The 27737-nt window shown below is 44.7% G+C and overlaps 1 protein-coding gene and 1 long non-coding RNA gene across 6 annotated transcripts in view; one reads left to right on the forward strand and one right to left on the reverse strand.

Moving 5' to 3' along the window:
- Positions 1 to 27737, forward strand: part of ABCA4 (ATP binding cassette subfamily A member 4) — a 131993-nt gene that overhangs the window by 60793 nt on the left and 43463 nt on the right. For 4 of the 5 annotated variants that reach the window (XR_009608209.3, XM_060626647.3, XM_060626648.3 and 1 more), the window contains 12 exons: positions 2026 to 2247; positions 4148 to 4352; positions 8012 to 8077; positions 10738 to 10827; positions 12791 to 12965; positions 15431 to 15562; positions 16739 to 16878; positions 17332 to 17469; positions 18454 to 18647; positions 19969 to 20053; positions 23050 to 23255; positions 23617 to 23665. Coding sequence is in view for 4 of the 5 variants with exons in the window: in XM_060626647.3 (XP_060482630.3) it covers positions 2026 to 2247; positions 4148 to 4352; positions 8012 to 8077; positions 10738 to 10827; positions 12791 to 12965; positions 15431 to 15562; positions 16739 to 16878; positions 17332 to 17469; positions 18454 to 18647; positions 19969 to 20053; positions 23050 to 23255; positions 23617 to 23665 (1702 nt within the window). In the remaining variant the exon portion in view is untranslated. The remainder of the gene's footprint in view (positions 1 to 2025; positions 2248 to 4147; positions 4353 to 8011; positions 8078 to 10737; positions 10828 to 12790; positions 12966 to 15430; positions 15563 to 16738; positions 16879 to 17331; positions 17470 to 18453; positions 18648 to 19968; positions 20054 to 23049; positions 23256 to 23616; positions 23666 to 27737) is intronic. The other variant, XM_060626649.3, reaches the window with a different exon arrangement.
- LOC132673816 (uncharacterized) lies at positions 2557 to 14321 on the reverse strand. The gene is made up of 3 exons (XR_009608212.3): positions 14113 to 14321; positions 9814 to 9873; positions 2557 to 2705 (listed from the first exon to the last, which is right to left on the reverse strand). It is a non-coding gene; the product is annotated as an uncharacterized LOC132673816 (long non-coding RNA).

A 27737-nucleotide genomic window follows, 5' to 3' on the forward strand; every position in this document is an offset into this window, starting at 1 on the left:
GATTCAGTGTGCTCTGTGACCTTAGTCAAACCCAGTGCTAGAGCCCTGTCAAAATTCTGATGTAGAGGTCATTCTGCTCAGGCAACCTCGCTTTAAATTGGTGGCTTTAAATGTGCAGAGTCCTGGAGCTCCACAAAGAGGAGGGGAGAAGCTAAGCTCCTTATCTTCCTCTAGTGGTCCCTTGTTCCTTCCCATCCTTCAGTCTGCTCCTTTTTCCATTTCCAAGGCATTTTGTGTCCTCAGGATTAAAGGAGTCAAAATGCATAAGCGTCAGACTTAGGCAAAATGGATAAACGTGTGTGTTTTCTTGCAATGTCTGAGAAGTGACATTGAGATCTGCCTTCCTAAGAATGGGCATTAAGACTTCAAAGCTTTTAGGACGTGAGGTAAAGAATGTTCACTAAGAGTTTCTTGCACAAAGAGGTTTCTCCTTGTGGGAACCAGAACATTGTTCCAGTGATGACGGAAACAGAGCTTTCCACACCAGAATAGGATTCCTTAGGATGACGCTCCCATCTTTGCCTTGTTCTTCCTTCCCACCTCAACTCTGCAGGAAAGAATCTGGAAGCTGGACAATGGGGCGGGTTCCACTGTTATTCAGGCTATTAGGAACAAAGAAGAACAGTGGTCATTAGAGGAAGCTAAGGCCTGTAAGTCTGTTGGGTCAGCCAAGTAGCTGTCCCCTCTGCCTTGTCAGTGAGAGACTACACAGGTCTGGAAGTTTCTAGGACTTTGCTTTGAGCTGGGGTAAGAAACTGATTTTATTCTTCTGAAAATACCAGCAACCATCTTAAAGTTCTTCCAGCCATAGCCACATGTTCAGCCATGGACTTGCTTTTCCTGAGTTGTGTGATTAAGGAAAAGAACTGCTCTTTCCAGGTGATGTGGGGAGCTCTTTGACACACAAAATCAGGAGCTCTGAGTCCTAATTTTGACTTTCATTTAGAGTTCCTCAGAGTTTTGTTCTAGTTAGGCATAGCCCTCTTCCACCCTCCTTTGCCATTTGTTTTATTCTATTTTTTAATCTGTTCCGTTGTGCCTGGCAGGCACAAGAGTGTGAATGAGGGAGAATCAGTAGCAATAGCAGCTAAGTGGCGCATCTGTTCCACTCAGCTTCCACACACTCACACATTGCTCATTGTCTCTCTTTCCTATGAGGAATCTGGTGCTTCAGGGCACCACTACCACTTGATCAGAACCCATTCAAGAGATGAACCTATTTGTGCCTTTATGCTCCCGAGAAAAGAACAAGACAATCTATATGTATTTGGAGTTATGTGCAAAGCGTAAAATTCCTCATAGGAGGTCTATAGTAAAGGAGAACTAAGAAAGCCTAATAAGCGTGAACATCTCAGTTTTTCCTATAATGTGGTTGGGCAACAGCTCACTTACTGAAAATTGCTGATTTGGTCCTGATTTCTACATAGCCATTAGTTAATGTTAAAGATACTGAGTATTTGCCACGGGTTCTATGAAATGTATTTGGATGATATTGTTGGAGGAGGATGATTAATCCACTTCCAAGTGATGTGGATTAATTACTGATATTTTTACCAGTGTGAGTAGTAAATCTGAGAAGACACATGATTGAGTCAGCAGGTTAGGCCCCAAGCAAAACATTACATCTTGTTGGGGGCTCTCCTATCTCCCTTTCTTGTCCCTCATCTCCTCAGTGTATCTTGGAGCTCTTGATGTTCTAAGATCTTCCTCCCCTCGACTTCCTCCTCTAGACTTATTTCTCCCTTCCCATCAAAGATTTGCTTACTTAATACATAATAATTACTCATACTGATAGGCAGCCTAATATGTTACCCTCCCAGGGAGAATGACACTCATAGGATTAAAGGAATTCAACACACTGAGTCTCAAATGTGGAAATTTAGGCACGAAAGATGGTGGAGAGACCACTTTGGAGCAGAGGGCTTCTGAAGGCCCAGAATCGCTGCACAGAGGTTGCCCCCTGAGAGGGATGGTGCCGTGGACATGGGTGGAAATTACTGACTCGGATGGCCTCTTTGGTTTCAGCATGGAAGGATCCTGCATTACAGCAATCCATTCATCCTCTTCCTGTTCCTGTTGGCCTTCTCCATTGCTACGATCATGCAGTGCTTCCTGCTCAGCACCTTCTTCTCCAGGGCCAGCCTGGCAGCAGCCTGTAGTGGTGTCATCTACTTTACCCTCTACCTGCCACACATTCTCTGCTTCGCCTGGCAGGACCGAATGACGGCTGATCTGAAGATGGCTGTGGTGAGGGACCTTGGGCTTACTCCTAATATATGATACATTTTCTTTGAGGGGTCTGTAGTGGTCCTGGAAAACAGGCCTGCCCTTTGAGGGGATCCGCTTTGCCTTTTGGCTCAAAGGGAAGTAAGGTTTAAAGACATAGGGGCAAAAGTTGGAGCAGTCTTCACCCTGAGCTACCTAACCGTCCCTCTTTACCAAACCCGCCTGATGAGTCTGCCCTGGGAAGCAATCAAAAACCAGTTCAACTCATTGGTCCCTTTATGTGTCCACAAGAGGAGAAGAATGTGGACCATTTCACTCAGTTTTATTTTCAAATCATGTGAAAAGATGCAGAAGGGAGGGAGCTAGCCCCCTAACTGTTAGGCCCAGAAAGATGTTTCCATTCTTTAAATAAACTTTTGTTTTTCTCCGTAAAAACTTGAATCCGGGTAGCTTACAAGGGTCTTCATCATGGTGTACCACTGTGCAGAAAGGGTACAGAAATGAGCCAGTTAAGAGCCAAGCCTTCTTGCCAGTAGAGGATTCTAGAAATTGACTTTTTATTTCTTGAAAGATAGACTTCTTAGTTCACAATTCCTAAACTAACAGTACTGCCTTTCTCTCTATCATTTTCAAATGGGCCATTTCCACCCTCTCATTAACCAGGCTCAAACAGTTTTCATGCTCTCTTGGGTGCACTGTTTTGTCTTTGAGAACTTCCCTCCATAGTTCTCTATGCAGTGGAGTCAAGAAAGGACTACCACCTGCTTCTTATTGAGGAAAGATCCAAGGTGTAAGTTGTCCTAATCAAACTCAAACTTATCTGGCTGTAGAGCTGTCAGGGCATCTGCCTTTTACTTCTCATGTTAAACAAGAAATTAATTGTTGCTATTTATAGTATCCAATTTTCTAAAATCATAATGGGCTAGTAGCAAGAAGTCCTTCTGACTCAGCCTGTGGGCAGAGCTGGGCTCTCTTGATATACTGAGTAGACATCAGTACTTTGAGGCCACCACTAGCTTCATGGGTGTATGGATCCACCAAGAAGCTATAGTTCTGACAGCTGTGTGGACCAGGGCTGAGCTGATATTTCTACAATGGTTTTTGTGAACCTACAGCTGGAGAATCTCTTCCTTCAATAGACAGACAATTTGAACCCTACCCTGGGTCCTGCAAGCTACAGAGAGGCCTCTGAGCAGAGGAAATGAGAAGAGCCCGTCCCTCTGTATGTGCTTGTGTGCTTTATGCCATACAAGGGACCACCTGTGGGGATTTGGCTGTGGACCTTCCTCTTCAGCTTCCTTTTGGACACCACCTATTTAGTTGACTTGTTCTCTCTACAGAGAACCTAAGAAAATGATTGTCCCCAGTCTGGAGATGAGAAAAGGTGACATCAGTGTAATCTGAGGCTTTTCTGGCCTCACTGACAGACCTCAGGAAGTCATGGGACCATCCTTTGCCTGGCCCCTAGACTGCCCTAGGACACCGATGACTTTGTGGACCCTTCTAATGGGATTCACACAGAGAAGCTCAAGTTATTCCCATTGTTCTGTCAAGAACTCTGTGATGTTAAGAAAGAGGTAGGAAGAAGGGGGGAAAGGTAGGAAGGTGAACATGAGGACCTCTGGTCCTTTGGTGTGTTGTGCTTTTGTGGTATTTGTCTTTCCCATGACACAACTGTATTCCATTGAACAGGTGAGAGATGGCCCAGTGAGTATTGGGTAGGGGTCCCCAAGTCCTGAGAGGCATTTTCAGAATTTTCTTCCTGTGGAAAGACTGCCTTAACCCCTCCCTGGGGTATCCTTACACCCGGACACAACCTGGACACTATTTTGGCCTTCCTTCCTAGCCTGAGGGCATCTGGCTGCTGTTGTGTTGAATAAAAGACCTCTGCTGATCTCCTGTGCCCTCTGCCTCACTGCAGAGCCTGCTGTCTCCTGTGGCATTTGGGTTTGGCACTGAGTACCTGGTACGCTTTGAGGAGCAAGGCCTGGGGCTGCAGTGGGGCAATATCGGGAATAGCCCCATGGAAGGGGATGAATTCAGCTTCCTGATGTCTATGAAGATGATGCTCCTTGATGCTGCTCTGTATGGACTGCTTGCCTGGTACCTCGACCAGGTTTTTCCAGGTAAGTGTCAACCTCTTGAGGGTAAAGGTACTGGTACTGGGTTCTTCAGATTCCCAGCCCTCTCCCATCTTTTCATCTGGTTTAAATCTCATCCTTCCTAAGTTCTTTCAATTTGGACTTTCATAGCCAGCATTTGAAACTTAAACTTAGGTCAAAAATCCATCAGTGAATGTTGGTGGCCCTACTTTAGAAGTAGATCCAGAATCTGATCCCTTGTCACCACCTCTACCACTACCTTACCAGTCCAAGCCTCCTTCTATAGTCATCGCCTACCAGTCTGTTCTCCATGCTGTATTCAGAGATTCTTTCAGAATCTGGGTCAGATAGTGTCAGCCTTCTGTTCAGATCCCTCCAGTGGTTTTTCCTCTTGCCCAGAGTAAAATCCAGTGTCCCAGCCCTGGCCTATAAAGTGCTTCATTATCAGCCTCTAACTGTTTGCCCCATTTCGTGTCCTTCCCTTCTACCTCATGTTCTCTGTTCCAGCCACATCCGCCTCCTCACTGACTATTCTTCAATACACTAAGTACATTTCCTCCTCAGGACCATTGCACCTGCTGTTCTCACTGCCTGGAGCATGTTTCTACATCACCCTCCCTACATACCTGCAGGCTTGCTTCCTCACTTTTGTTCAGTCTTATGTTCAGATGTCACCTCATCACTGGAATCTTTCCAGATTGAAAATATCTAAATATCTATCCCTACATAAATAACATTCCTTTAGTGCTCCTGAATATCCCGCTTTATTTTTGAGACATCACTATCTGCCGTGATGTATCTTTATGTGTTTGTTTCTTGACCCTCTACCCTTAGTAGAATATGGGCCAATGAGAGTGGGCCCACAGTCTGTTTTGTTCAGTGTTTCAGGCTCAGTGCCACAAATAGTACCTGACTTTTGGTGGACATTGAATGAATACCTGATTAATCTGCAGCGTGGAAAAGCAACTCCTGAATCAAAACTGGGTGTTTTCACAGTTTTCTTTTGCTGTGTAGAAATCAGATTTTCCTTCAAATCAGCATTTCCCAGTAGCTAGAGAAGTCCAACCTCCATTTGAGTGGGTTCCAAGTCAACCAACTGCCACCTAATGCTGTGGCAGCCATGACCAGGCTTTCAGTGCTATGGCCAACAGCAGGCAGGGGGAGTGAGGCTGGGCCCAGTCCCTGGGGAGGGATGAACTCACATCGTCTTGGGGCAGCCGTTGTTGGCAGAAATACACAGGCAGCAACCCTGGAATAGGAGAAGGATTGCTAGGCTGAGCCAGAAGGCCTGGGTTTGGATCCTAGCCGTGTGACTATCTTAGTTTCCTAGGGCTGCCATAACAAAACATCACAAACTGGGTAGCTTAAAACAATTTTTTTTCTTTTTTTTCTTTTTGTCTCACAGTTCTGGAGACTAGAAGTAGAAAATCAAGGTGTTGGCAGGGCCATGCTCCCCCTGAAATCTGCAGGGGAAGGAGCCTCCCCTGCCTCTTCCCCCTTCTGGTGGTTTTTCAACAATCTCTGTCTTCACGTGGCATTCTCCCTCTGTGTGTCTGTCTTCACAGGGCCATCTTCTTATAAGGATACCAGTCATATTGGATTAGGGTTCTATCTAGTCCAATGTGACTTAATCTCAACTAAGCACATTAGCAGTAACTATTTCCAAACAGGGCCAGAGGTTAAGACTCTGGGGTCTTTTTTTTTCTGATACCAAATGTGTCATTTTTTCCCAGCATCAGCTATTTCTCTAATGCAACCAGGTGTCCAACAATACGATTCAATTCTAATAGTAACTACCCAGAATTAGCACAGACCCCACAAACAGATTCAGTCCTACAAGATTGTTCCCACTTCAGATACCAGCAGCAAATACAGTGCCCAAGCTACCATACTTTTGTCCAACTGAACACAAATTCAGGTGTTCTCACAACCAACCCCCCAGTTCAATAATTAACTAGAACAACTCACAGAATTCAGGAAAGTTGTCTATTTACAATTACAGCTTTATAATAAAGAACACAACTCAGGAACAGCCAAACGGGAGAGGTGCTTAAGTGGAGGTACAGGAGGGGTGGTGCATGGAGCCTCCATACCCTCTCCAGGTGCACTACCTTGAGAGCACCTTGATGTGCTCACCAACCCGGAAGCTCCCTGAATCTCCTTCAAAAGTTTCTATAACTCCATCTCCAGCCCCCTTCTCTATCAGGATGGAGGGTACGGCTGAAAGTTTCTATCCTCTTTTCCCAGGCCTGGTCTTTCTGGCGACCAGCCCCCATCCTGAAGCTATCTAGGGCCCCTACCCTGAGTCACCTCATTAGCATAAACACAGATATGGTTGAGAAAGGGGCTTGTTATGAACAACAAAAGACATTCCTATGACTCAGGAAATTCTAAGGGGTTTACAAGCTCTGTGCTGGGAACTGGGGACAAAACCAACTATTTTGTATTCTACCATGGACCTCAACGTATCTTTGGGGGTTGGGAGGGGGTGCAATTCAACCCATAATGGTGACTTTGAGCAATACACTTGACCTGCTTTGCCTCAGCTTTTCTATCTCACTGGGCCACTAGGAGATATAATAATTGAAAACTAGTTGGATTGAAAATGAAATTTGTCCATAATCCAAGGGCTTTATTTTAGCAGAGCTGAAACTTTAATTTGTCCAACAACTATTTACTGAGCAGCACCTATATGTTTGGCTTAACACTAGCATTTGGGCAAAGAGGGGTGGAAAAGACAAACCCAGACCTACGCTTGAAGGGCTGACGTTCTAGTGGTCGTGGAACATGGGATGATATTAAATAAACAAAGTATTCTTACAAAATTAACATTTTAAAGGGAGCAAAGCCTGCTAAGAGAAGTGGAGAATTTGGGAGTCTTTTCCTTGAAATCCAGATGGATCCAATAGCATAGGATAGTTTAGATCAGTGGTATTAGAACCAGATTACCCATATTGGAATTCCTATACCTCTGTTTAATTATCTGTGACCTTGGGCAGAAGAATCAAACTCAGTGTGCCTCAGTTTCCTTATTCACAAGAATACCATTGCCTATCTCCTAGGGTTGTTTCCAGGATTAAATTACTTAATGCAGGGGCACCTGGATGGCTCAGTCACTTAACCTGATTTTGGTTCAGGTCATGACCTCAGGGTTTGTGACTTTGAGCCCCACACCAGCCTTTGAATTGACAGCGCAGAACTTGCTTAAGATTCTCTCTCTCCCTCTCTCTCTGCCCCCATCTGCTCTCTATCTCAAAGTAAATAAATAAACTTAAAAAATATATTTAATGCATGAAAAGTGCTTACAATAATGCCTGACATGGAAAGAGCATCCAATAAATGTTAGTGACTATCATCATTACTATCATCTGGTGATTGTTGAGAAAGGGCATGATTAAATTCTTTAATAAAATGTTTTCTTGGAAAACTAATGTCAACCAAGATCATCAGTCTTAGTGTTGCTGGGTCCACCCAAAAAAGTGACCTTTTGAATTCAAACATGTTGGAAGGAGTAGTCTTTGTGGGAGCCCCTGGGTAGCTGTGTAATGCTTATGAACTATAAATATCTATAGTTCTACTTTGAGATTCAGAGAAATAAATTCCAGATTTTATAGAACTGTGGTAATGCAGGACTCCTTTGGCTTTTTCCCTGTCATTTCAAATGATTTACCTGTCATTTTTAGGGAACTATGGAACCCCACTTCCTTGGTACTTCCTTCTGCAAGAGTCCTATTGGCTTGGTGGTGAAGGTGAGTTGTTTAAAATTTTTTAATAAAAATCTTAATGTTTGAAACTAACTCCTTTGGCTATGTCATGGATACACATAGGCTATAGAGGTGGCTCCTTCTGTCAAGTGTGTGATTCCTGATTAGTTAGCTACCTCCTGAGGGCTCTGCCACTGTGGTGCAGCATCATAGCCTCTAGGAACCCACCTTTGGGAGTTGCTGGGCCAGGGTGAATGGCTGAGCATTGCTAAACCCTTGTGTCCTATACAGCTTGCGCCCAGCGGATTAAATTGCCTAGTAAAAAAAGGCCAAACCACGTTAGGGTGCAAATGACTTTTGCGACTCCTCAATTTAAAGCAGGGAGATCCATAGAATCATGAAGAAACCTTTGTACTGGTTATCTTTTGCCTCCCCTCCTGCTTTTTTATTCCTTTCCAAAATATAAATTAATGCATTCTCCAAAGGTAAAGGTATATCCAGAGGTTGGGGCGAAGCTATGATCTTCAAGACAAACACTCCCAGACTCTTCTCTAATACTCATCTTACTTATGGTTGGGGAAGAGGGGTAAGGGAGTATTTGCCCAGAATGCATCTTAGCTAAAATGTACCTCTCCTACTAAACAGGACAGGAATCCCAGGGAGAGTTCTAGAAGTTCCATAGACTCTTTTGTGAGGTATGAGAAGGCAAGAAATTCCTGCCATGATTACTGGGGACTTCCTTGGAGCTGGTAGTTTCTGGAAGCAAAAGAAATACTTTCCAATCTCTTCCTCACCTACCTGCACTTTATTTTATACTATTAGGTCCAGGCCAGGATTTATCCTTTAAGCACTAAGAATGATGTTTGTTTTCTGTAGGTGATTAGCCTGGGGCCTTTAAAAAAGGCTTGGGTGGTTTATTTTGTTTTGTTTTGTTTTGTTTTGTTTTTATGGTTCAAACAAATAGCACTTCAACAGCCCAGTATTTTTCTGTTATGTTAGTTTGTCTATCTTGTCTATAACTTTTAAATTTTAACCATAATAAAGTTATCCATTGTAAATGGGGTTTTTCAACACAGGAGCATATTCCTGAACATTTCTAATTTCAGTGAGTATCAAAACTTGTGGGCATTTTTTCCCTCTACAATTTCAGCAGATAATCTGTCTCTCAAAAAAAAAATTCTTAAGACAAATGTGCTCCTTCAAAAATGAATCACATGTATTTTTGCTAACAGCAGCCAAATATTTTTCACCTGCCTCACAGACTAGACTGAAATAGATTCCTAACTGTCTCTAAAATCAGAAAAGAGCTGAGTTTTCCCACTTAATCCCCTCCTCTCACAGACAAAGAAATGGAGCTCAAGAGGACCAGTGTCTTGTCTAAGTCACTTTTGTCACTTGGGACAAAATCTGGAACTGGGACACACATTTCCTGGCAAGGAACTCACCCGCTGACTAAACTATGTAGAAGATCTCCCCCTGCTATTTTGTTGCATGTTAGTGCAGTAGGATAGCTAGTAAAGTGATCAAAGGAATTGTGGGTAGTCGATTTGAAAATCCCCCAGGAAGCAGAAATAGAAGTGCCAAAGGTGGCAGGTCCCTGGCCACCAGGCCCATTACTTGCTCCTCCACCCACAGCCTGCAGATCGAAGAGGGCGACCAGGAATGACAGAGTCCCTGGTTGGCTGCTGCATTAAAAAAAGCTCGCCCTGCCCACATCTGTGCTCCTGAGACCAGAGCCTTTAGATTCTTGGCGACAGTGGTTTCCTCCTGCCCCTGCTTACCTCTCTGGCTGGCTTGCTCTTCAGCTTGCTTCTCTTCCCCTTCCAGGATGTCCTGATGTCCTTTTAAACCAAATGCCAAATTTACAAAAAAAGAAAAAAGAAAAGAAAAAAGAAAGCCTCTGTGTGTGTTTACACCACCTTCACAGTTTGTTATTGTTGTTGTTTTTAATGTTTATTCATTTTTGAGAGACAGAGACAGTGCAAGCAGGGGAGGGGCAGAGAGAGAGGGAGACACAGAATCTGAAGCAGGCTCTAGCCTCTGAGCTGTCAGCACAGAGTCTGACATGGGACTCGAACCCACAAACCACAAGATCATGACCTGAACCAAAGTCGGACGCTTAACCAACTGAGCCACCCAAGTGCCCCAACGATTTGTATAAGCCTATACCTCAACCAGTCCTAACTCTGGTGTTAGTTCCAAAAGACTTGAATGCCCATAAAAATGCTTAGGTAAATTATTTTTCAATCTGTAATTTAAGCTGGCTACCCATCATATCACCTTGAATGGTCTTCTCTCAAGATTCATCATGACTTTAACATGTTTTTGATTGGAGCAGGAACTACTGTTGGTGAGGTAAAGAAAATTACCCCATTGCAAACTTGGTCCTGGTTTTGTGAATTTTTTTTAATTACAATTTCTGACATTGTGGGCCCCTGCTGGCATGTTAAGAGGATGAGGTGAAACACCTGTTACAAAATACACTCTGGGCTCAGCAAAGATTGACAGTCCAGCCAGCCAGCAATACCAGCCATTTTGAGAACTTTAGGCCCACAGGCCCCTGGGAATGCTGACTTGGCCTTCTGAGGGAACTGTTTTCCAGCTATGGTAGGAAACTCTGCAACTACTTCCTTCTCCCCTCCTTTTCCTGCCTTTACTGATTGTTAGCTCTCACCAGGAATAACAGTGGCTTCTGGTTGGTGCAGGCTGTTCAACCAGAGAAGAAAGGGCCCTGGAAAAGACGGAACCCATAACAGAGGAAATGGAGGATCCGGAACACCCAGAAGGGACCCATGGTAAAAACCTCCATTAGGGGCAGAGAACAGAGGCAAGGGAAAGGCTCAGACTACTGTAAAAGGCTAGAGCAAAACCCTTCATGCCTGGTGTGAAGTAAAACCCAGGATACTGACTCTGTGGTGACAAGGGTTAAAACCTGATAGCTCCTCAAAGGCCAAGCTGCACGTGTGTGGGATGAATGGTCCAGCCAGACATTAACGCATATTTCCTAGAGAAAGCAAATCCCAAGTATGTGGTGTGTTTGTGCCCTTGTTAGGCAATTCCCAAGTGAGTTGCACAAATGTGCTGACTTCCGAGGATTTAGCAAGAACAATAACTTGGGTCACTGGGACTTAAAGCGGATATGAGCTATAAGGAAAGACAAAAATAAATGCTTCTGTGCACAGGAGGAAGGAGTCTAGTGGAGCTGACTACACTTCATTCGTAGTTTACAAATCTAGAGGTCCATTCATTCAAACCATCAAAAGCCTTTCCTGACCGTGGAAGTTACCTAACAATTCCTGAGCTGATGAATTAGGTTTGCAACTATTCCCTGGCTTTGCCTTCTTTACCTTCTCTCTTAAACCAGTTCTGTACTTCTCCCCATGTTCTCCATTCCCTAAGCATGTACACTTCTCTGTTATGCTAAAATGCTCTTGCCATCCTCATCTTGGGGTCAGAGAAGCAACATGGCCTCTGGACTTTGCCTGCCACCGTGTGAGAAGGGTCTGGCCTCTGGCCTACCCCAGGTGCTATTTCACAAAGCTGAAGTCAATGATGCACGGCTCATCAGAGAGCTGGTCTGCAGTCAATAGTGCCTCTGGGAAGGCCCTCCTCCCAGAGTGGAATTCTAAGGCCAAAATTGGGGGGCTGGGGCCTGGCCCACCTTATTTTTAGGAGACACCAGGAAGCACACATAGGAGAAGCATTGGGATGTTGTTTTGTAGGGGAGTAAATGCTCAGAACTACGATGTTAACAAATTAGGGGGTGCTATATAGGGTGAACTAAAGGAGAGAGTGACTGGAGGTTGGGAGAAGTGGACACCACATTAATGAGGGTCTGCACCAGGAGGGTGTCAGAGTGGATGAGTGGAGGGGCAGAGTTGGAGGGGCGGTAATGAAGAAGAGTGGACTATACCCTGGGGCACCTGGTTGGCTCAGTTGGTTAAGCATCTGACTTTGGCTCAGGTCATGATCTCACAGTTTGTGAGTTCAGGCTCTGCATCAGGCTCTGTGCTAACATCTCACAGCCTGGAGCCTGCTTCAGATTCTGTGTCTCCCTCTCTGTCTGCCCCTCCCCAGCTCACACTCTCTGTCAAAAATAAACATAAAAAAAAAAAAAGAATGGAGTTTACCCAGTAACTGAGAATCTATGAAGTATGAGGAACAAAAAAGCTGCTTTATACAAAGTTAATGCAAAGGCCTGAGCCAAGATGACTAAGAGAGGGGCATTACAGGACCAGACGTGGGAGAGTCTGAAGGAAAGTTATGTTTTGGGAGGAAGATAAGGAGCCTGAGCTGCTACCAGAAGCCCATGAGGAAATGTCCCTACAGACTTGGAAATGGCAGCCTGGCCTGAAGATTGAGCTTAGGGACTAACTCTCCAAATAGACAGTGAGTGCGCTCTGGGTTCGAATCTCAGCTCTGCTGTTCATGAACTATGTGACCTTGATTGGATATCTGATGTCTCTGTGTCTTAGGTTTCCCCATCTATAAAAATGGGCATAATAACATCTACGCCCACAGAGCTGTTATAAGGGTAAAATGAGGTAATACATATAAAGTATTTGAAACAATGCCTGGCACATGGTAACTGCTCAATAAGTGTTAGGTACTATTATTACCATTGTTATTCTCTAGTAATCCATACAGAGGCTATAACTAAGGCCATGGGGGAAAAAGACAGTGGCCTGAAGAAAGAACCTTGGGGAATGAATACATTAAGGCATTACACTAATATCATGTTCATTTTTTTCCTCTAAGACTCCTTCTTTGAACGAGAGCTTCCGGGCTTGGTTCCTGGGGTATGTGTAAAAAATCTGGTAAAGATTTTTGAGCCCTACAGCAGGCCAGCCGTGGACCGTCTTAACATTACCTTCTACGAGAACCAGATCACTGCGTTGCTTGGTCACAATGGAGCAGGGAAAACCACCACCTTGTAAGTTTTATGGGCAAAGAGCCTGGATTGCCATTCTATCCTGTCATTTCCGGCTCTCTTCTGCCCCATTAGCTACAGTTTACTCTTTCCCATTGAGTATTAGTGACAAAAATATACTATGTATTTGTGTCCCAAGTGCGTATAAAGCACACTGCAATATTTAAAGCTCACTCACATACGTTGTTTTATTTGATCCTCACAAGAAGTGGGAGAGGGAGGTAAAGTAAGTTTATTGCCCCTTATGTGTGCTGGGGAAGTGGACATCCAGAGAGTCAAAGTGACTTTCTGGTGTCACCAATTTGCAATGCTTCAGTGAGAGCAAGAGCTAGATCTTATCAATTGTCTCATCTATGACACTGTAAGCCTGTCCTCCCACCCCCAACCTCTCCCGTGTCACTACCATCAATGATGGTGATAAAACTATGACCATCACCACCACATACCCCTGGTCTACAGAGAGTACTACTTATTTTCAAAGAGGATTCCTTTAGCTCTTCCTGTAAGTGGCCTGAGGTGATCTCTGAAAATGGTTCGCTATTCACTTGACCTGGAAAACCCCACAAAATCATGCAAATCAAGAGGTTCAAATCTTCATGTTCACTTTAAGAACACAGGTGAAACTGCCCAGGCCATCAAGGGTATGCATATCCGAAAAGCCACCAAGTATCTGAAAGATGTCACTTTGCAGAAGCAGTGTGTGCCATTCTGACGCTACAATGGTGGAGTTGGTAGGTGTGCCCAGGCCAAACAGTGGGGCAGGACACAGGGTCGGTGGCCCAAAAAGAAGTGCTGAATTTTTACTGCACATGCTTAAAAATGCAGAGAGTAATACTGAACTTAAGGGTTTAGATGTAGATTCTCTGGTCATTGAGCACATTCAGGTGAACAAAGCCCCCCAAGATACAGCATAGAACTTACAGGGCTCGTGGATGAACTCTCCCTGACACATTGAGATGATCCTCACTGAAAAAGAGCAGTGTTCCTAAACTTTAAGAGGAAGTTCACAGAAGAAAAAGATACCACAGAAGAAACTGAAGAAACAAAAACTTATGGCCCAGGAGTAAATTCTACATAAAATAAATGCAAATAAAAGTAAAAACAGAGAAACAAAAAACAAAAACAAAACAAAGAGGATTCCTTTTCCTACCTGTAAGGGTTGGTGGTAGTTCTGGAGAAAATAAAAAGGTGTAGTCTCTAGAGGGGCCTGTGGGGTAACCGGCTGACAATTGAAGGTAAAGTTCAGGAAGATGCAAGCTCTGCATAGAAAAGTCAAGAAGTTCCCTTCACTTTTCTGAGGGACCAGAGCACCATCTGCTGAGAAGGAGACCATGGCTAGCTAAGGTTTCCCAAGGAGCGTCAGAGGCGGCCCTCGCAGGGGGCAGGGAAGCCACGTGACACACAGTCTTCAAGTCCTTTGACCTCTTACAGAGCCCCAGGAAGGAACAATGTAGTGTACACCCTACATTGGAATGTTCTCTGAGGGCGGTTCAGGGTGAATGGAATGTGGGGCTGGTGCCATTATATTTGGTTCTGTTTCCCTCTAGTGGTTGATCAACAGAGATTTCAGCTTGTAAGTACAGGTCCAGATAACCTGAGATTGTATCTGAACTCAGGGACAGAGCTGGACCAGGCAGCCCTAAATCCAAGTGATTTTTCTCCTTGTTAACTAATATGGGCAGAGAGCCCAGAGCGCCATCCAGGACCCCAAGTGTTCTCAAAGGCAAACACATGACTGCATCAACTACTGAAATGCAACTTCCCCCGGGGGTTGAAGCACAATGTTTAATAAAAATAGTAATAATACTTTCGAGTTTTGCTTTATGCTGGCATAGTTCTAAGTGTTTACAAGTATTAGCTCATTTAATCTTCATAACAAACCCATGAGGCAGGCATCATTATTTCTCATTTTACCAAAAAAGGGCCAATGTTGATATTGGGCTTCTTGTTTTGAATCCAGAAATAGTATTGTTGGTGGTAATTCCCCTGTCTTCCTTCAATCATTCAATCAGCAAATACATATTGAATGCCTGGGCTCTCATTAAGACCCTGCCCTATGCTTTTGTGGTAATAATATGAGGCACAGCATTGATCACACGCTGCACACTTTAATTAAGCCTCCACATCACCAGGAGCGGTGATGGCTGAGCTGGGGAGGGATCTTTAGCTGTAAGTGAAGGTTCTGCAGCTGGGAACGCCAGGAACCTATCAGTGCCTGCCTGGGGCACTAGGAAATAAGTAGAAGCAAAGACGACAGATGTGGATCCTCAGTAGGGCTGGATGTACACACTGGTTCTAAAGCCTGTATGGGAAACTGTTGGTCCCCACAGCTAATAATGGTTTGGGTTCAATTGAGAGCCAGTGCAGGAATCACTGTGAGAGTCATCACTGACCCTTGAGTGGGGGGCTGCCATCCCAAAGCAGTCCTAATGGCCATCTTTTCTGCCACTGACTCCTGTATTTGGCAGGTCCATCCTGACGGGTCTGTTGCCACCAACATCAGGGACTGTGCTCATTGGGGGAAAGGACATTGAAACCAGCCTGGATGCAGTCCGACAGAGTCTTGGCATGTGTCCACAGCACAACATCCTGTTCCACCAGTAAGTAGAACAGGAATTGAGATCGTCCCCTTGCCTTGCTCTCCCCTGGCCCCCAACACACATGTTCTCTAGAGCTGAGCTCAAGGATGCCTGTTCTGGGGGCAGCAGGCAGTGTGTTCTTGTTTGGTTTCCCCATGTTCAAGGTCCTTTGTCCTGCTTGCTATAAGAGGTATCCCTCAGAAAGTCAGGCTATGCCTCTGGCATTGGGAGCTGAGGTCTACCCCCTAAGAAAAGTACTTCCCCCTGCTCTCTGACAGAGTGGTCCATCCTGGGGCCCCTTGTTCAGTTCTGAAATATTCCCTCTCAGGGACCAAGAGAGGAGACCATTGTTCCTGTTTCTCTCTTAAGCCAGGCACTAAAAACTGACTTTTCAGGAGGCTTTTCACTTGCTTTCCCCCGAAACTTTTATTTATTATTTTAAAAGCTATATTGTGTTTAGAGAAAGGAAGGAAAGAAATATAAATGGATTGGGGCACCTGGGTGGCTCAGTCAGTTAAGCATCTGACTTCAGCTCAGGTCATGATCTCACAGCTTGTGGGTTTGAACCCCACGTTGGGCTCTGTGCTGACAGCTCAGAGCCTGGAGCCTGCCTCAGATTCTGTTTCCCTCTCTTCTTTGCACCTTCCCCGCTTGTGCTCTGTCGCTGTCTCTCTCAAAAATAAACAAACATTTTAAAAAAGTTAAAAACAAAAAAGAAGAAAATGGAAGTCACCTGTAATTTCACCATCCATAACACCTTGGTGTATGATTTTTCAGAACTTCTCCTATGCAGGCGTGTGTGTGTGTGTGTGTGTGTGTGTGTGTGTGTGTGTGTGTGTGTTTTAATTATAAAGGAGAGTGAAACTCTGCATACAATTTTGTAACCTGCCATTTTTTAATGCAGTTAGGGTTTTTTTTCACTCAGGATGTCATGAACATCTTTTCATGTCATTATATATTCCTCTATAAAATAATTTTTTGTTTATATACTACACTATTATATAAGTGTACCATCCTTTCTTATTAGATACTTAGCATGGTCTGTTTTTTGTTTTGTTTTTTTGTGTTATAAACAGCACCACAGTGATCATCTTGATTGCTAAAACTTTGTGCTCACCCTTAATTCTTTCTATAAGGTGAATCATTAGAGGTAGAATTGCTGAGCCCATTGCCTTTCTCATTGCCCTGTCCCCATAGCCTCACAGTGGCTGAACACATCCTGTTCTACTCCCAGCTGAAAGGGAAGTCCTGGGAGGAGGCCCAGCTGGAGATGGAAGCCATGTTGGAGGACACAGGCCTCCACCACAAGAGGAATGAAGAAGCTCAGGATCTGTCAGGTGCTCGGTATTGGAAAAAGACAGGACTACAGATGGCAAATGAATTGTCTTCCAGGACACAGGGCCCTGAGAGGGGGAGGCTTATTACAGACCTCGTAAGAGGTGGAACACTTCTATAACGTTATTCTGTGCACCTAAGAGCACCCCACCTCTGGATCATTTCCCACATGGAACCCTATGTTAGAGCAGCCTGAGCTGTATTGATTCTGGTGTTTATGTGTTTGGACTAAAATGTGAGAACAACCTTCAGATGGTCTTATCCATTTCTGCATTTCTTGCCTTTTCTGCATTTAAAGCGGACCCCACTAGGTTTGAACACTATATAAACATCTAAGGAGGCAGCGTCAAGCTGCTGCTGGTCTTAAGGTAACCCCCCTTATACCACAGCCCTGGGCCTTTCTCTTCCAATCCTCCACAGCTCTCATGAACCTGTTGCCTTGTGCGTACCTCTAGGTGGCATGCAGAGGAAGCTGTCTGTTGCCATTGCCTTCGTGGGAGGTGCCAAGGTGGTTATTCTGGATGAGCCAACCTCTGGGGTGGACCCCTATTCGAGACGCTCAATTTGGGACCTGCTTCTGAAGTATCGCTCAGGTAATAGCCACTGCTCGGTGCCCTTTCTTCTCACTGAAGCTCTATCTGTGATCTCCACTCTCATTCCTGGTGCTCTGTAACTGAGTATAGTTAACAGCCATAACTACACTCTGGTGGGACTTCAGCAGTCACTCAAGTAAATCTAAGTTCCCGTGGAAGCCTCCTGAAGTTTTTACACAAATGTAAACAGGAATCACTGATGGAGCAGACTACTTCCCAAATATTCTAAAAGGTTCTCTCAACCTGCGGCCCTTCTGTCTGGAACAATGTGTGCAGCTCTATGCGAAATTCCTCCTTGACTAAGAAAACCCAGGTCACATGCAGACATCCCAAGGAACTCCATAACTGTCAGATGGTCACTCAAGACCAGGTGTGAGGGTGACACGCAGGTGTCCAGTGCTCCAGAGGACTACTGCAGATAGCAGGGCAGTGTCTCAAAATGGGACCTTCTTTCCTCTATCCCAGCACCTTCCAACCAGAGGGTGCAGATCCAGAAAGACAGCAGGCAGAGCTCAGCGTGCCCATGAACAAGACGGCATGGGTGAATCCCGTGGTCAGTTTGCCATCCTGGAATCCTCATTACTGTTTTCTTTTAGTGACATCTTCTGTTGGTTTCAAAGGGTGTGTGTGTTCTTTGCAAAGATTATAAGTGCAATGCTTAATGCTCCAGAGAATATGCATATGGAACTCAATAGATGCCAATTACTATAATAAATATGTCCCATACATGGTGATTTATTTGAATCAGGTCCAATGCCAGATGAAGAGATACTGTGTGTGACAGTGTTTTACAACATGCAAGATGCTGTCAAATGTTAATTGTTGTCACTATTATTCCAGTTTTCTGGACTTTGCTACAGAATACCTGTTTTTATTTATCAACTTCAAATTTTTATGCCCATGTAAAAGGGAGGTTACTACATCCTCTCCCATCCAGCCTTGCCCAGGCCTGCCTGGTGATCCCCCTGACCTCTGCCCTTGCAGGCAGAACCATCATCATGTCCACTCATCACATGGATGAGGCTGACCTCCTCGGGGACCGCATCGCCATCATTTCCCAGGGAAGGCTCTATTGCTCAGGCACCCCACTCTTCCTGAAGAACTGCTTTGGCACAGGCTTCTACTTAACTTTGGTGCGCAAGATGAAAAACATCCAGAGCCAAAGAACAGGCTATGAGGTATGTGTCTGCCCAGGGAAAGAGTCCGTTTTGGGTGAACAGAAATGTACAGTGTGGTGCTGCCATTCCAGACCTCTCTACCCAAAACGGGCTCTTGTTGTCGCAATCAACCTCTTTGTTTCTGAGACTGTTTGCAGATTTTGATAAATGGACATTTCGAACCCTCCTACAGAGATGCTTTACCCTAAATGAAACAAGTAGTTTTAAACCTGAGATTATTGTAGTCCAGAATCCTAAACTACACACACGGTGTGCTGCAATGTAGAAGTGTCTCAGTCTATAAGGTTACACAGTTTTAAGGAGAGTGGTTATTTAAGCTTCCTGTTTTTCATTCTAACATTTATGTTCCCTAATTATTTTTTTTTTATTTTTTTTAATGTTTATTTATTTTTGAGACAGTGAGAGACAGAGCATGAGCAGAGGAGGGGTAGAGAGAGAGGGAGACACAGAATCCCAAGCAGGCTCCAGGCTCTGAGCTGTCAGCACAGAGCCTGACGTGGGGCCTGAACTCACGGACTGTGAGATCATGACCTGAGCCAAAGTCGGATGCCCAACCGATTGAGCCATCCAGGTGCCCCTTATGTTCCCTAATTAAACCCAAAGTCCACTAGTAAATGAAAGCCAAGAAAAGGCTTTCTTGGGGACTATACCCTAAAAATGGTGAAGCCAAACAATACCAATTAGCAGAGACCCCCTCAACATGTCAGGAGACGAAGTTCAGGTCTGGGTAGCAAGGTGGACAACCAGTGTCATCCTGGGTAAATTCCTTAATTCTTCATCTTCGTTGGTTTCCTTGCATGCAGAAAATGAAACTGGTTATCTCTGCTTCTGCTTATCAGGGATGTGGTGAAGATAAATCAGGTAAAGCATTATGAATGTGCTGTGGACTCCTTGAGAATAGACACTGTTCACATTTCAGTTGTCCCAATTATTATTTTGTAGCATTACCTATGCCTCTGGCCACTGTGGCGTAAGTGTTCCTGCCTCTAGGCTTTCTAGGTGGATTTCCACAGCCCAGTGTGCATCCATGGGGAAGGAGGAGCACAGTGTCTCACACAGGCAGACCCACAGCTGTCATATTATAATAGCAAGCCAAAGGTATCCTTTGAGGTTCTACTACTCTCTGCCTGACTCACACACTGGCCAGGATAAAATCAAATAACCACACCCTCAGAATGCTCACATGAAGCAATACATTCAAATGGTGACAGAAAATCTGTTGACCACTTTTGGTGGCCAGAAACAAATGAAGCTTGGTGGTGATAGCAGTCAGCATCAGGGAGATGTTGTCATTCAAGTGACTGAATCTTGTCTGTTTCAGGGGACCTGCAGCTGTGCATCTCAGGGTTTCTCTACCAGGTGTCCAGCCCACATAGACGAGATAAGTCCGGAACAAGTCTTAGATGGTAAGGAGTGGGGCAGGCTGTATCTTGGTTCTTGTCTGGTGATCATCTCTCGGTGTTGTGGGGTGTGTCCTGTTGTCATAGGCTTTAATGGGGGCAAAGAGAACACTCTGTGTACTTTCAAGCCTGTGCTCCTGCAGTTGCTCATCTTTTTCTTTGGCCTTCCTTCTCCTCCATTCCCAGAGGAATTTGAAAAGTCCTGGGCCTAAGGGCCTCTTCTCTTTTTTTTTTTTTTTTAATGTTTATTTATTTTTGAGACAGAGACAGAGCATGAACAGGGGAGGGTCAGAGAGAGGGAGACACAGAATCCGAAACCAGCTCCAGGCTCTGAGCTGTCAGCACAGAGCCCGACGCGGGGCTCGAACTCACGGACCACGAGATCATGACCTGAGCCGAAGTCGGCCGCTTAACCGACTGAGCCACCCAGGCGCCCCGGGCCTCTTCTCTTAAATGAGGAATACAGTCTATGTTCACTCCTTGCCCTGCCCACTCCCCTCCTGGGTCCTTCTGCCTTGGCTGCAGGTGGCATTAGTGTCTGAGAAGGGCTTCTCTAGGTGCCAGGTGGGCCCTTCTGGTGAAGCCATGGTGACATACAGTCTCATAGTGAACTATTCCAGAGAGATTGCATGGACTGGATGCCGAGTTACACATCCCTGTTACACTCCTGACCTTCCCCTCAGCGTCCCAACTTCCTAGTAGTTCTCCCTTGAGTTAGGGTGCATTAAAACTCCTCAGGAGCGCCTCCACCTCCAGGGAGAGGCAGAAAGAGGGGCTCTCACCATAGGCACTCACCTCACAGGATCTGACCTCGGGGACCCCAAGCGTTTGCCAACATCTCTCACTGTTCTCCATGAAGGCCCACTTCCATCCATCTTCTGGGGTATCTTTGCAAATGGAATACCACATACCCCATATCCCTCAGAGGGGGCAAAATTCAACCCGTGTACTGACTCAGGTTGATGATAGGTGGGGTTAGGGGAATCTGCTTATCAAAAAAAAAACAAACAAAAAAAACAAGTTTTCTTTTTTAATTTTTTTTTCTAAGTCTGAGGAATTTACTGATTAAAATCTGATAAAACACGAAAACTGGACACTATTTATATTCTGTGCTTGAAAGTTGAGGGAAAATGTCAAGGTTTGCCTCACGTTTCCTCTCTCGCCCACTCTGCACTGACAGAACCTGCAGTGAACATGAACACATCCTTTCAGGATGACAGCTTTATGTCTTTCCCTAGCCTGCCTTGCTGTGGGTCTCTCCCTGCTTTCTGAAGGTTCCTCCCAGGAGGAATCTTGGTCAAGACACTGATAGTTTTTAACAAACCAATGCAGTGGTGCACCACAATCAAGTTGGAAACAGGGACTCCTGGCTGGAGTAATTTTTTTTTATATATTCCTTTATTTCTAAATAAATGTTTATTTTCTTTGACTAGAAGAGGGATGCTGTGAATGGTAGGAAGCGCAGTAAGTTGTTATGCCCCAAGTAAGCGGAGGAATATCATTCTATTCCCTAGTTAGCTCCTTGAAGGAGGACCCACAACTGAGCACCACACACTCACTGACCTCTCTCTGCCAGGCGCTGTGAGCCCTGCTGCCCTCCAGGACTACCTCTGGAAGGCTGACACACATGACTAAGACACAATTCCTGGGAATCCAGCAGCTTCGGGCTTGATTTCCTTCCTCAGAGAACAATGAACATGACCCCTGGAGAGCTGTTAGGGCAAAGCTGCTTCCTCACGCAGGGAGCCCTCCAGCCCCTGTGTGAAGTCATCCCAGAGCTAAAGACAATTGAGTCCACTTTACAAACTTGACATAAATCAAGCCTTCCACTCCAGGTAGCCAGAAGGACATGGGTTTGAAGCCATGTAATCCCTCCATGTGGGTAATTTTTAGAACAAAGAAAGCAAAGAACCCACTGGGTGACCCTCACTGAGAGGATTGTCTTCAGAAGTGCATGAGAGCTGGGTTCTGAGTCCCTACAATCCCTCTCCCTTTGACCTCCCTCTCAAGATAATAGGGAACCGCTTTTCATATATATGCTTTAAAATTTTAAATTAGATTCTAGATGTTAAACTAATACATGCTGATGCATAAAATTCAATTCCGACTGTACGAGGGTGTCAGGGAAATACTTGTCACTGGACACTTCCTCATGCCCTATGTTGTGCATGCCACACTCCCTCCCCTCAGCCCCAGTCTGACTCCACAGCTTCTCAATCCCCTTCTGCATTTCCTGAGATCAGGGTGTTATAGTTTGTTTGTTTGTTCATTTGAGGAGGCAGGTACAGTCCCAAAGGAAATGGCACATTTCTTCAAAAAGTTAGACCAGGCATGGCTGTGTGATTTGGGAAAGAGAGTTCTCACCCAGCTTGGTCATCAGTTCCAGGTGTACGTCTTACACAAGTCACCTGTAGCTTGGGCCAGACCAGGAAAGTGAAAGCAGCTTTGACTTAACCTTCAGGCTCGTGGTGAATAAGAATGAATAATAACAATGATAAAAGCTTTCTTACTAGACATGATGTTCATGATAACAATAGCAGCTAATGCTTACCTAGGCACCAGGTACATCATTCTAAGTGTTTTATGTATATGAACTCATCCAGTCCTCATAAATAACAGTAAAGTGCCTGGCTGCCATTATTTTCCCCTTTGCACAGATGAAAAAACTAGGGTATGACCTGCTTCCTGTTACATAGCTTGTAAGGGACAGACCATTTGATTGAAAAAAGGAGAAAACTGGGAGGGGGGTGTTACATGACCTCCCCAAGTTTGTCCAGCTAGTTAGTGGGGAGTGCTTTTGCTTACATCTTCCTCTCCTCAGTGCCCTTCACTGGGCCAACTGGGCTAAAACCGGATGGGCTGGAGCATCAGTCCTCTGCGAGGGTTGTGACTGAGGAATGAAATACCCCTTGCCCAGATGGGAAGAAAGGGGATGTAAGGAAGTTCACAGTCTCCCAGGTTCTGGTAAACAGAGTTGCTAGCAGTCTCTTTTTGTGTCCTAGGGGATGTGAATGAACTGATGGATATGGTACAGCACCATGTTCCAGAGGCAAAGCTGGTGGAATGCATTGGTCAAGAACTTATCTTCCTTCTTCCAAATAAGAATTTCAAGCAGAGAGCATACGCCAGCCTTTTCAGAGAGCTCGAGGAAACACTGGCCGAACTGGGGCTCAGCAGTTTTGGAATTTCTGACACTCCCCTGGAAGAGGTAAGGCAGAGATTCTAGCTGGTTCCTGTCAGGTAGCAGAAAAGGTGGCTCTTTGCAAATGTCTAACACTAGGGGAAGTTTTATATAAGGCAGAAAGCCATAATTCCCCACCCAAGCGTAGTAACCATCTTCACTTTTGGCTCACTTCCTCATACCTTTGTCCATACAGAAACGTGTTTTACGTAGTTGTGGTCACTGTGTGCATACACTTTTATATTTATAGAAGACTGTGTTCTTAGATAAATCGTAATGTATTTTCCCTCCATTAGGAAGCAGTACCCAACAAAACTGAGCTTGGGTCAGACTTTTTTCTGAGAATGGAATGCCTAAACCACATGTTCTCTTTTTTCCTTCTTGACAGATTTTTCTGAAGGTCACGGAAGATTCTGATTCAGGACTCTTGTTTGCTGGTACGGTTCCAGAGTGTGTAGCTTGTTCCCTCCCCACACTCCCCAAGCTCTATATTGAAAATCTAAGGAAAAACTCATGAAACAACAAAGCAGGCAAATACTCCTCCACGGTATTTATCTGACCTGTCAAACAATGCATGTTTTGCATTCTTGGCTCCTTTAAATGACAAAGGAATGACAAACGGAATTACATCTGGGTGGAAGGACTCTAGATGAATCAGGATCCTTAAGGAGTTCAGCCTGGGAGCTTCACCACCCCCAAGCTTCTCATCCCACTTTCTGGTCTCCTGTACCTGCCACATCACCATCCTCATCTGCTCCTCTTATCTCCACCAGGCCTCTGATTCACCCCTGTCTGCATGAGTGACAGCCCACAGAGTCCCTAGAGATAATGACGACAGTATGCCATCTGGGATCTTCTGTCTTTTTTGAGACAGATAAAATTATTCTGAGCCTTCATTTAGTGCCCTCTGGAACTTTGAAACTGTGGGGACCATAATTTCTGTGAATTCAGGGGTCTGTCTTCTACATGTGTGAGCCTGGACACCAACTAGCTCCTCCTGTGATTTCTAAACCCCAGAGCCACCCAAAGCGTTCATGAGTGCACTTGACTGTGGAGGGTGGAGGAAAGAGAAATGGACATGTAGGAGGGATTACATGCCACAGCACAGGCCGCTCTTGATAGAACAATAGGGGTCCATCCACACTGATAAAATCCTTGATCTGGCTCCTCTCTCTCCATTCTGTTTTCTTCTCTCGCACTCACAGGCAAAGCTGAATGGCCATTCTCCTTTGCTGCCTTGGGCTCCTGTGGTTGGTTATCTCTTTCTACCCAGTGTAACATATCACAGTATTTTCCTGGGCAAAGACCATTTCCTCCCTGTAAAGTTTCTGATGCCAACTGTTAAGATAATGTGGTTTTCATCTTGCTTCATAAGTGGTCCCAGAAGTCTGTTTATCAGTTATGCCTAAAACTACCAGTGGGCAAATATGCCAGCCCAAATGTGCTCCCTGACCCAGGTAGCTCATGTGGCAGCTAGAAGAGGTGGGCATCCTGGCAGAGTGGGGAGGGAAGGCAGTCCTCTGGAGAGAGTGGTAGCAGCTCACCACAGGGCCCAGCTTTTCTTTCCAGCTTTGCAGACACAGAAATTGAATTCTCTCCCAGGTCACTAAGGCAAAGACTTACGTTAACCAAGACCAGAATGAAAATAAGCGAATTTATATCAGAAACTATGATGGAATCAAGAGTTGGGGCCTTTTATCTGCACAGAATACTCCTTAATAATTAGGTCTTCTCAGGAGAATATCAGAAGACTGGTCAACCTGAGCATAGAATAGGATGTTCCAATGAGACATGCAGGGGTAGAGGTTAAGAGTATAGCTTTTAGAATAGGGCAGATGTGCATAATTTGCTAATTGAGTGGCTTTGGGTAAATACTCAGCCTCTTTGTATCTCAGTTTCCTTATCTGCAAAATGGGATTAATAACAGTATCCACCTGTTAGGATTGTTGAGAGAATTAAATGAGTTAATACACGCCAAGTTTTAACACAATGTGTGATTTCTGATTAAGACTTAGCAACCATTATCTCAACATTTACAAATCTTTTACTTAGGGGCGCCAGGGTGGCTCAGTCGGTTAAGCATCCGACTTTGGCTCAGGTCATGATCTCACAGTTTGTGAGTTTGAGCCCGCATCAGGCTCTGTGCTGACAGCTTAGAGCCTGGAGCCTGCTTCGAATTTTGTGTCTCCCTCTCTCTCTGCTCCTCCCCCACTCATGCTCTGTCTCTCTCTCTTCTTCAAAAATAAATAAAAACATTAAGAAATTAAAAAAAATAAATCATCTTTTACCTCAAACTAGTTTAGCCATTTATACTTCAGGGAGCGCTTAACATCCATTGTTTCGATTGTCATAATCTTGTGAGGATGCCAAGGCACGGATTAGCCCCACTTGGGGGAAACTGAGCTCACACAGATTGGATGACTTACTTTAAAGTCACACGGGCTTCTGAGTCTTACCCCTGGTTTTAGCTCTCAGATCTAGGAACCTCAATTCTATACTCTCACTGCCTCCCATTTTTCAGATGGCTAAATACATTGTTTTTAATTGGCTCAGTTTTAGAGGATGATGTTTTCTGATCATGTTTCCAAAGTCTGAAGGAACTTGTAGCTGTCCATTGGGTCACAAGTTGCATGGTACCAGAAGGGTCAGTGCTACTTCTGAAGGTGTGGCTCACAGCCAGTGACCGCTAGAGGGCAGTGGAAAGCCAGGGACAAACATGATTCTGACCACCCTCAGCTGGCGCACTCAGCTCTGGCCTGAACAGTGGGCTCCAGTCTGGATGGGGCATCAGAGAGAGAGCAGAGCTCATGGGATAGACATGAGGAGAGGCAGCACGAATCCCGCCAGAGGAGGACCAACCACAGCAGACATCAAACCTGAGCCCTGATCAGGGAAAGGAGGTGGAGATCTGGGGCTCTGGCACCTGGTCGTCAGAGAGCCTAGAGAAGCCAGGATAGTGCATTGCAGGTGCAAGAAGTGTTCGCTGAAAGGATGACTGGGCTGGCCCAACTCCCTTTGCAGCTACCCTTGTCCTGGGGGACTTCAGGAGGGTTAAGAAAGCAGCTGAAACCAACCAATGTTCCTATAAGCTCTCCCTTTATGTCCAACAACACGTTCTATAAATGAGCCTTAATCACTGATGATAGAGGCGCCTGGGTGCCTCAGTTGGTTAAATGTCCGACTTTGGCTCAGGTCATGATCTCACTGTTCATGAGTTCAAGCCCCGCGTTAGGCTCTGTGCTGACAGCTTGTAACCTGGAGCCTGCTTCAGTTTCTGTGTCTCCCTCTCTCTGCCCCTCTCCCCCTCAAAAATAAACATTGGGAAAATTTTTTTAAAAATCAGTGATGATGAACTATATAGCTTCAACATAACTAGTGACTTGCAGTGAGTAGTTTTTAAAGCACATTCTCATGTGTTAGCTCATTTAATCTTCATAACGACACTGTAAAATATTTTCATTTTCATTTTACAGGTGAGAAAGCCCAGATTCAGATAGGATGAGTCACTTAGCCCAATTTGTGCATCTACTAAGAGTCAGGATTCAAACCCAGGTCTCCTAACCCTAGTTCATTAGTCTTTCCACCACTTCTCAGTGGCCTCCAAGAATTTAGAAAGAACCAATTCAACTCTTAAATCCACAGGTTACACATGAATATATTTTGCTGTTTAAAGATTCAAATAGTAAAAAAAGGCTAAAATCACTCTTCACCCTCACCCGTCCCCACCCCCCCATCCCCGCCCTTTATCCAGCTCCACCTCTGGAGTGGTAACTGCTTTAACAGTTGGTGGGTATTCTGTCACAGCCTTGCAGTTACAGATGTGCGTATGTGTGTATAAGATGCATTTTGTTGTATATGATAAACGTGCTACCTAACATAAATATGATCTTATTACACATATTGTTCTGCAACTTCAATTTTTTTTTTACTAGTTATACATTTTAGACCTCTCTGTCAATGCATTTATATCTATCCTCTTCTCTTTAGCTACTGTAGAGAATTTTTAAAGGATTTCAGGTGATTCTGTTGACAGATGATTTACACCAAAAAAAGACAATTTTTTTTAAGTTTATTTATTTTGAGAGAGGGGGAGGAGAAGAGAGAGGGAGAGAGAGAATCCCAAGCAGGCTCAACGCTCAGCACAGAGCCTGACACAAGGCTTGACCTCACAACTGTGAGATCACAATCTAAGCCAATACCAAGAGTTGGATGTTCAACTGACTGAGTCACCCATGCACCCAAAAACAGAATTTTATTTTATTTTAAGTAGGCTCCATACCCAATGTGGGTCTTAAAGTCATGACCCTGAGTATAACAGTCACATGCTCTACTGAGTAATCCAGCTAGGTGCCCCCCAAATTAGAATTTGTAAAAATTTATTGACATGCCTGAATTGATATTTTGTTGCTGATTTAAAGAAAAATTTAATGTTTTATTTATTTTTGAGAAAGAGACGGAGTGTGAGCAGGGGAGGGGCAGAGAGAGAGGGAGACACAGAATCTGAAGCAG

This window comes from Panthera onca, chromosome C1, assembly GCF_046562875.1.
Source record: "Panthera onca isolate mPanOnc1 chromosome C1, mPanOnc1 haplotype 2, whole genome shotgun sequence".
NCBI classification, from domain to species: domain Eukaryota; kingdom Metazoa; phylum Chordata; class Mammalia; order Carnivora; family Felidae; genus Panthera; species Panthera onca.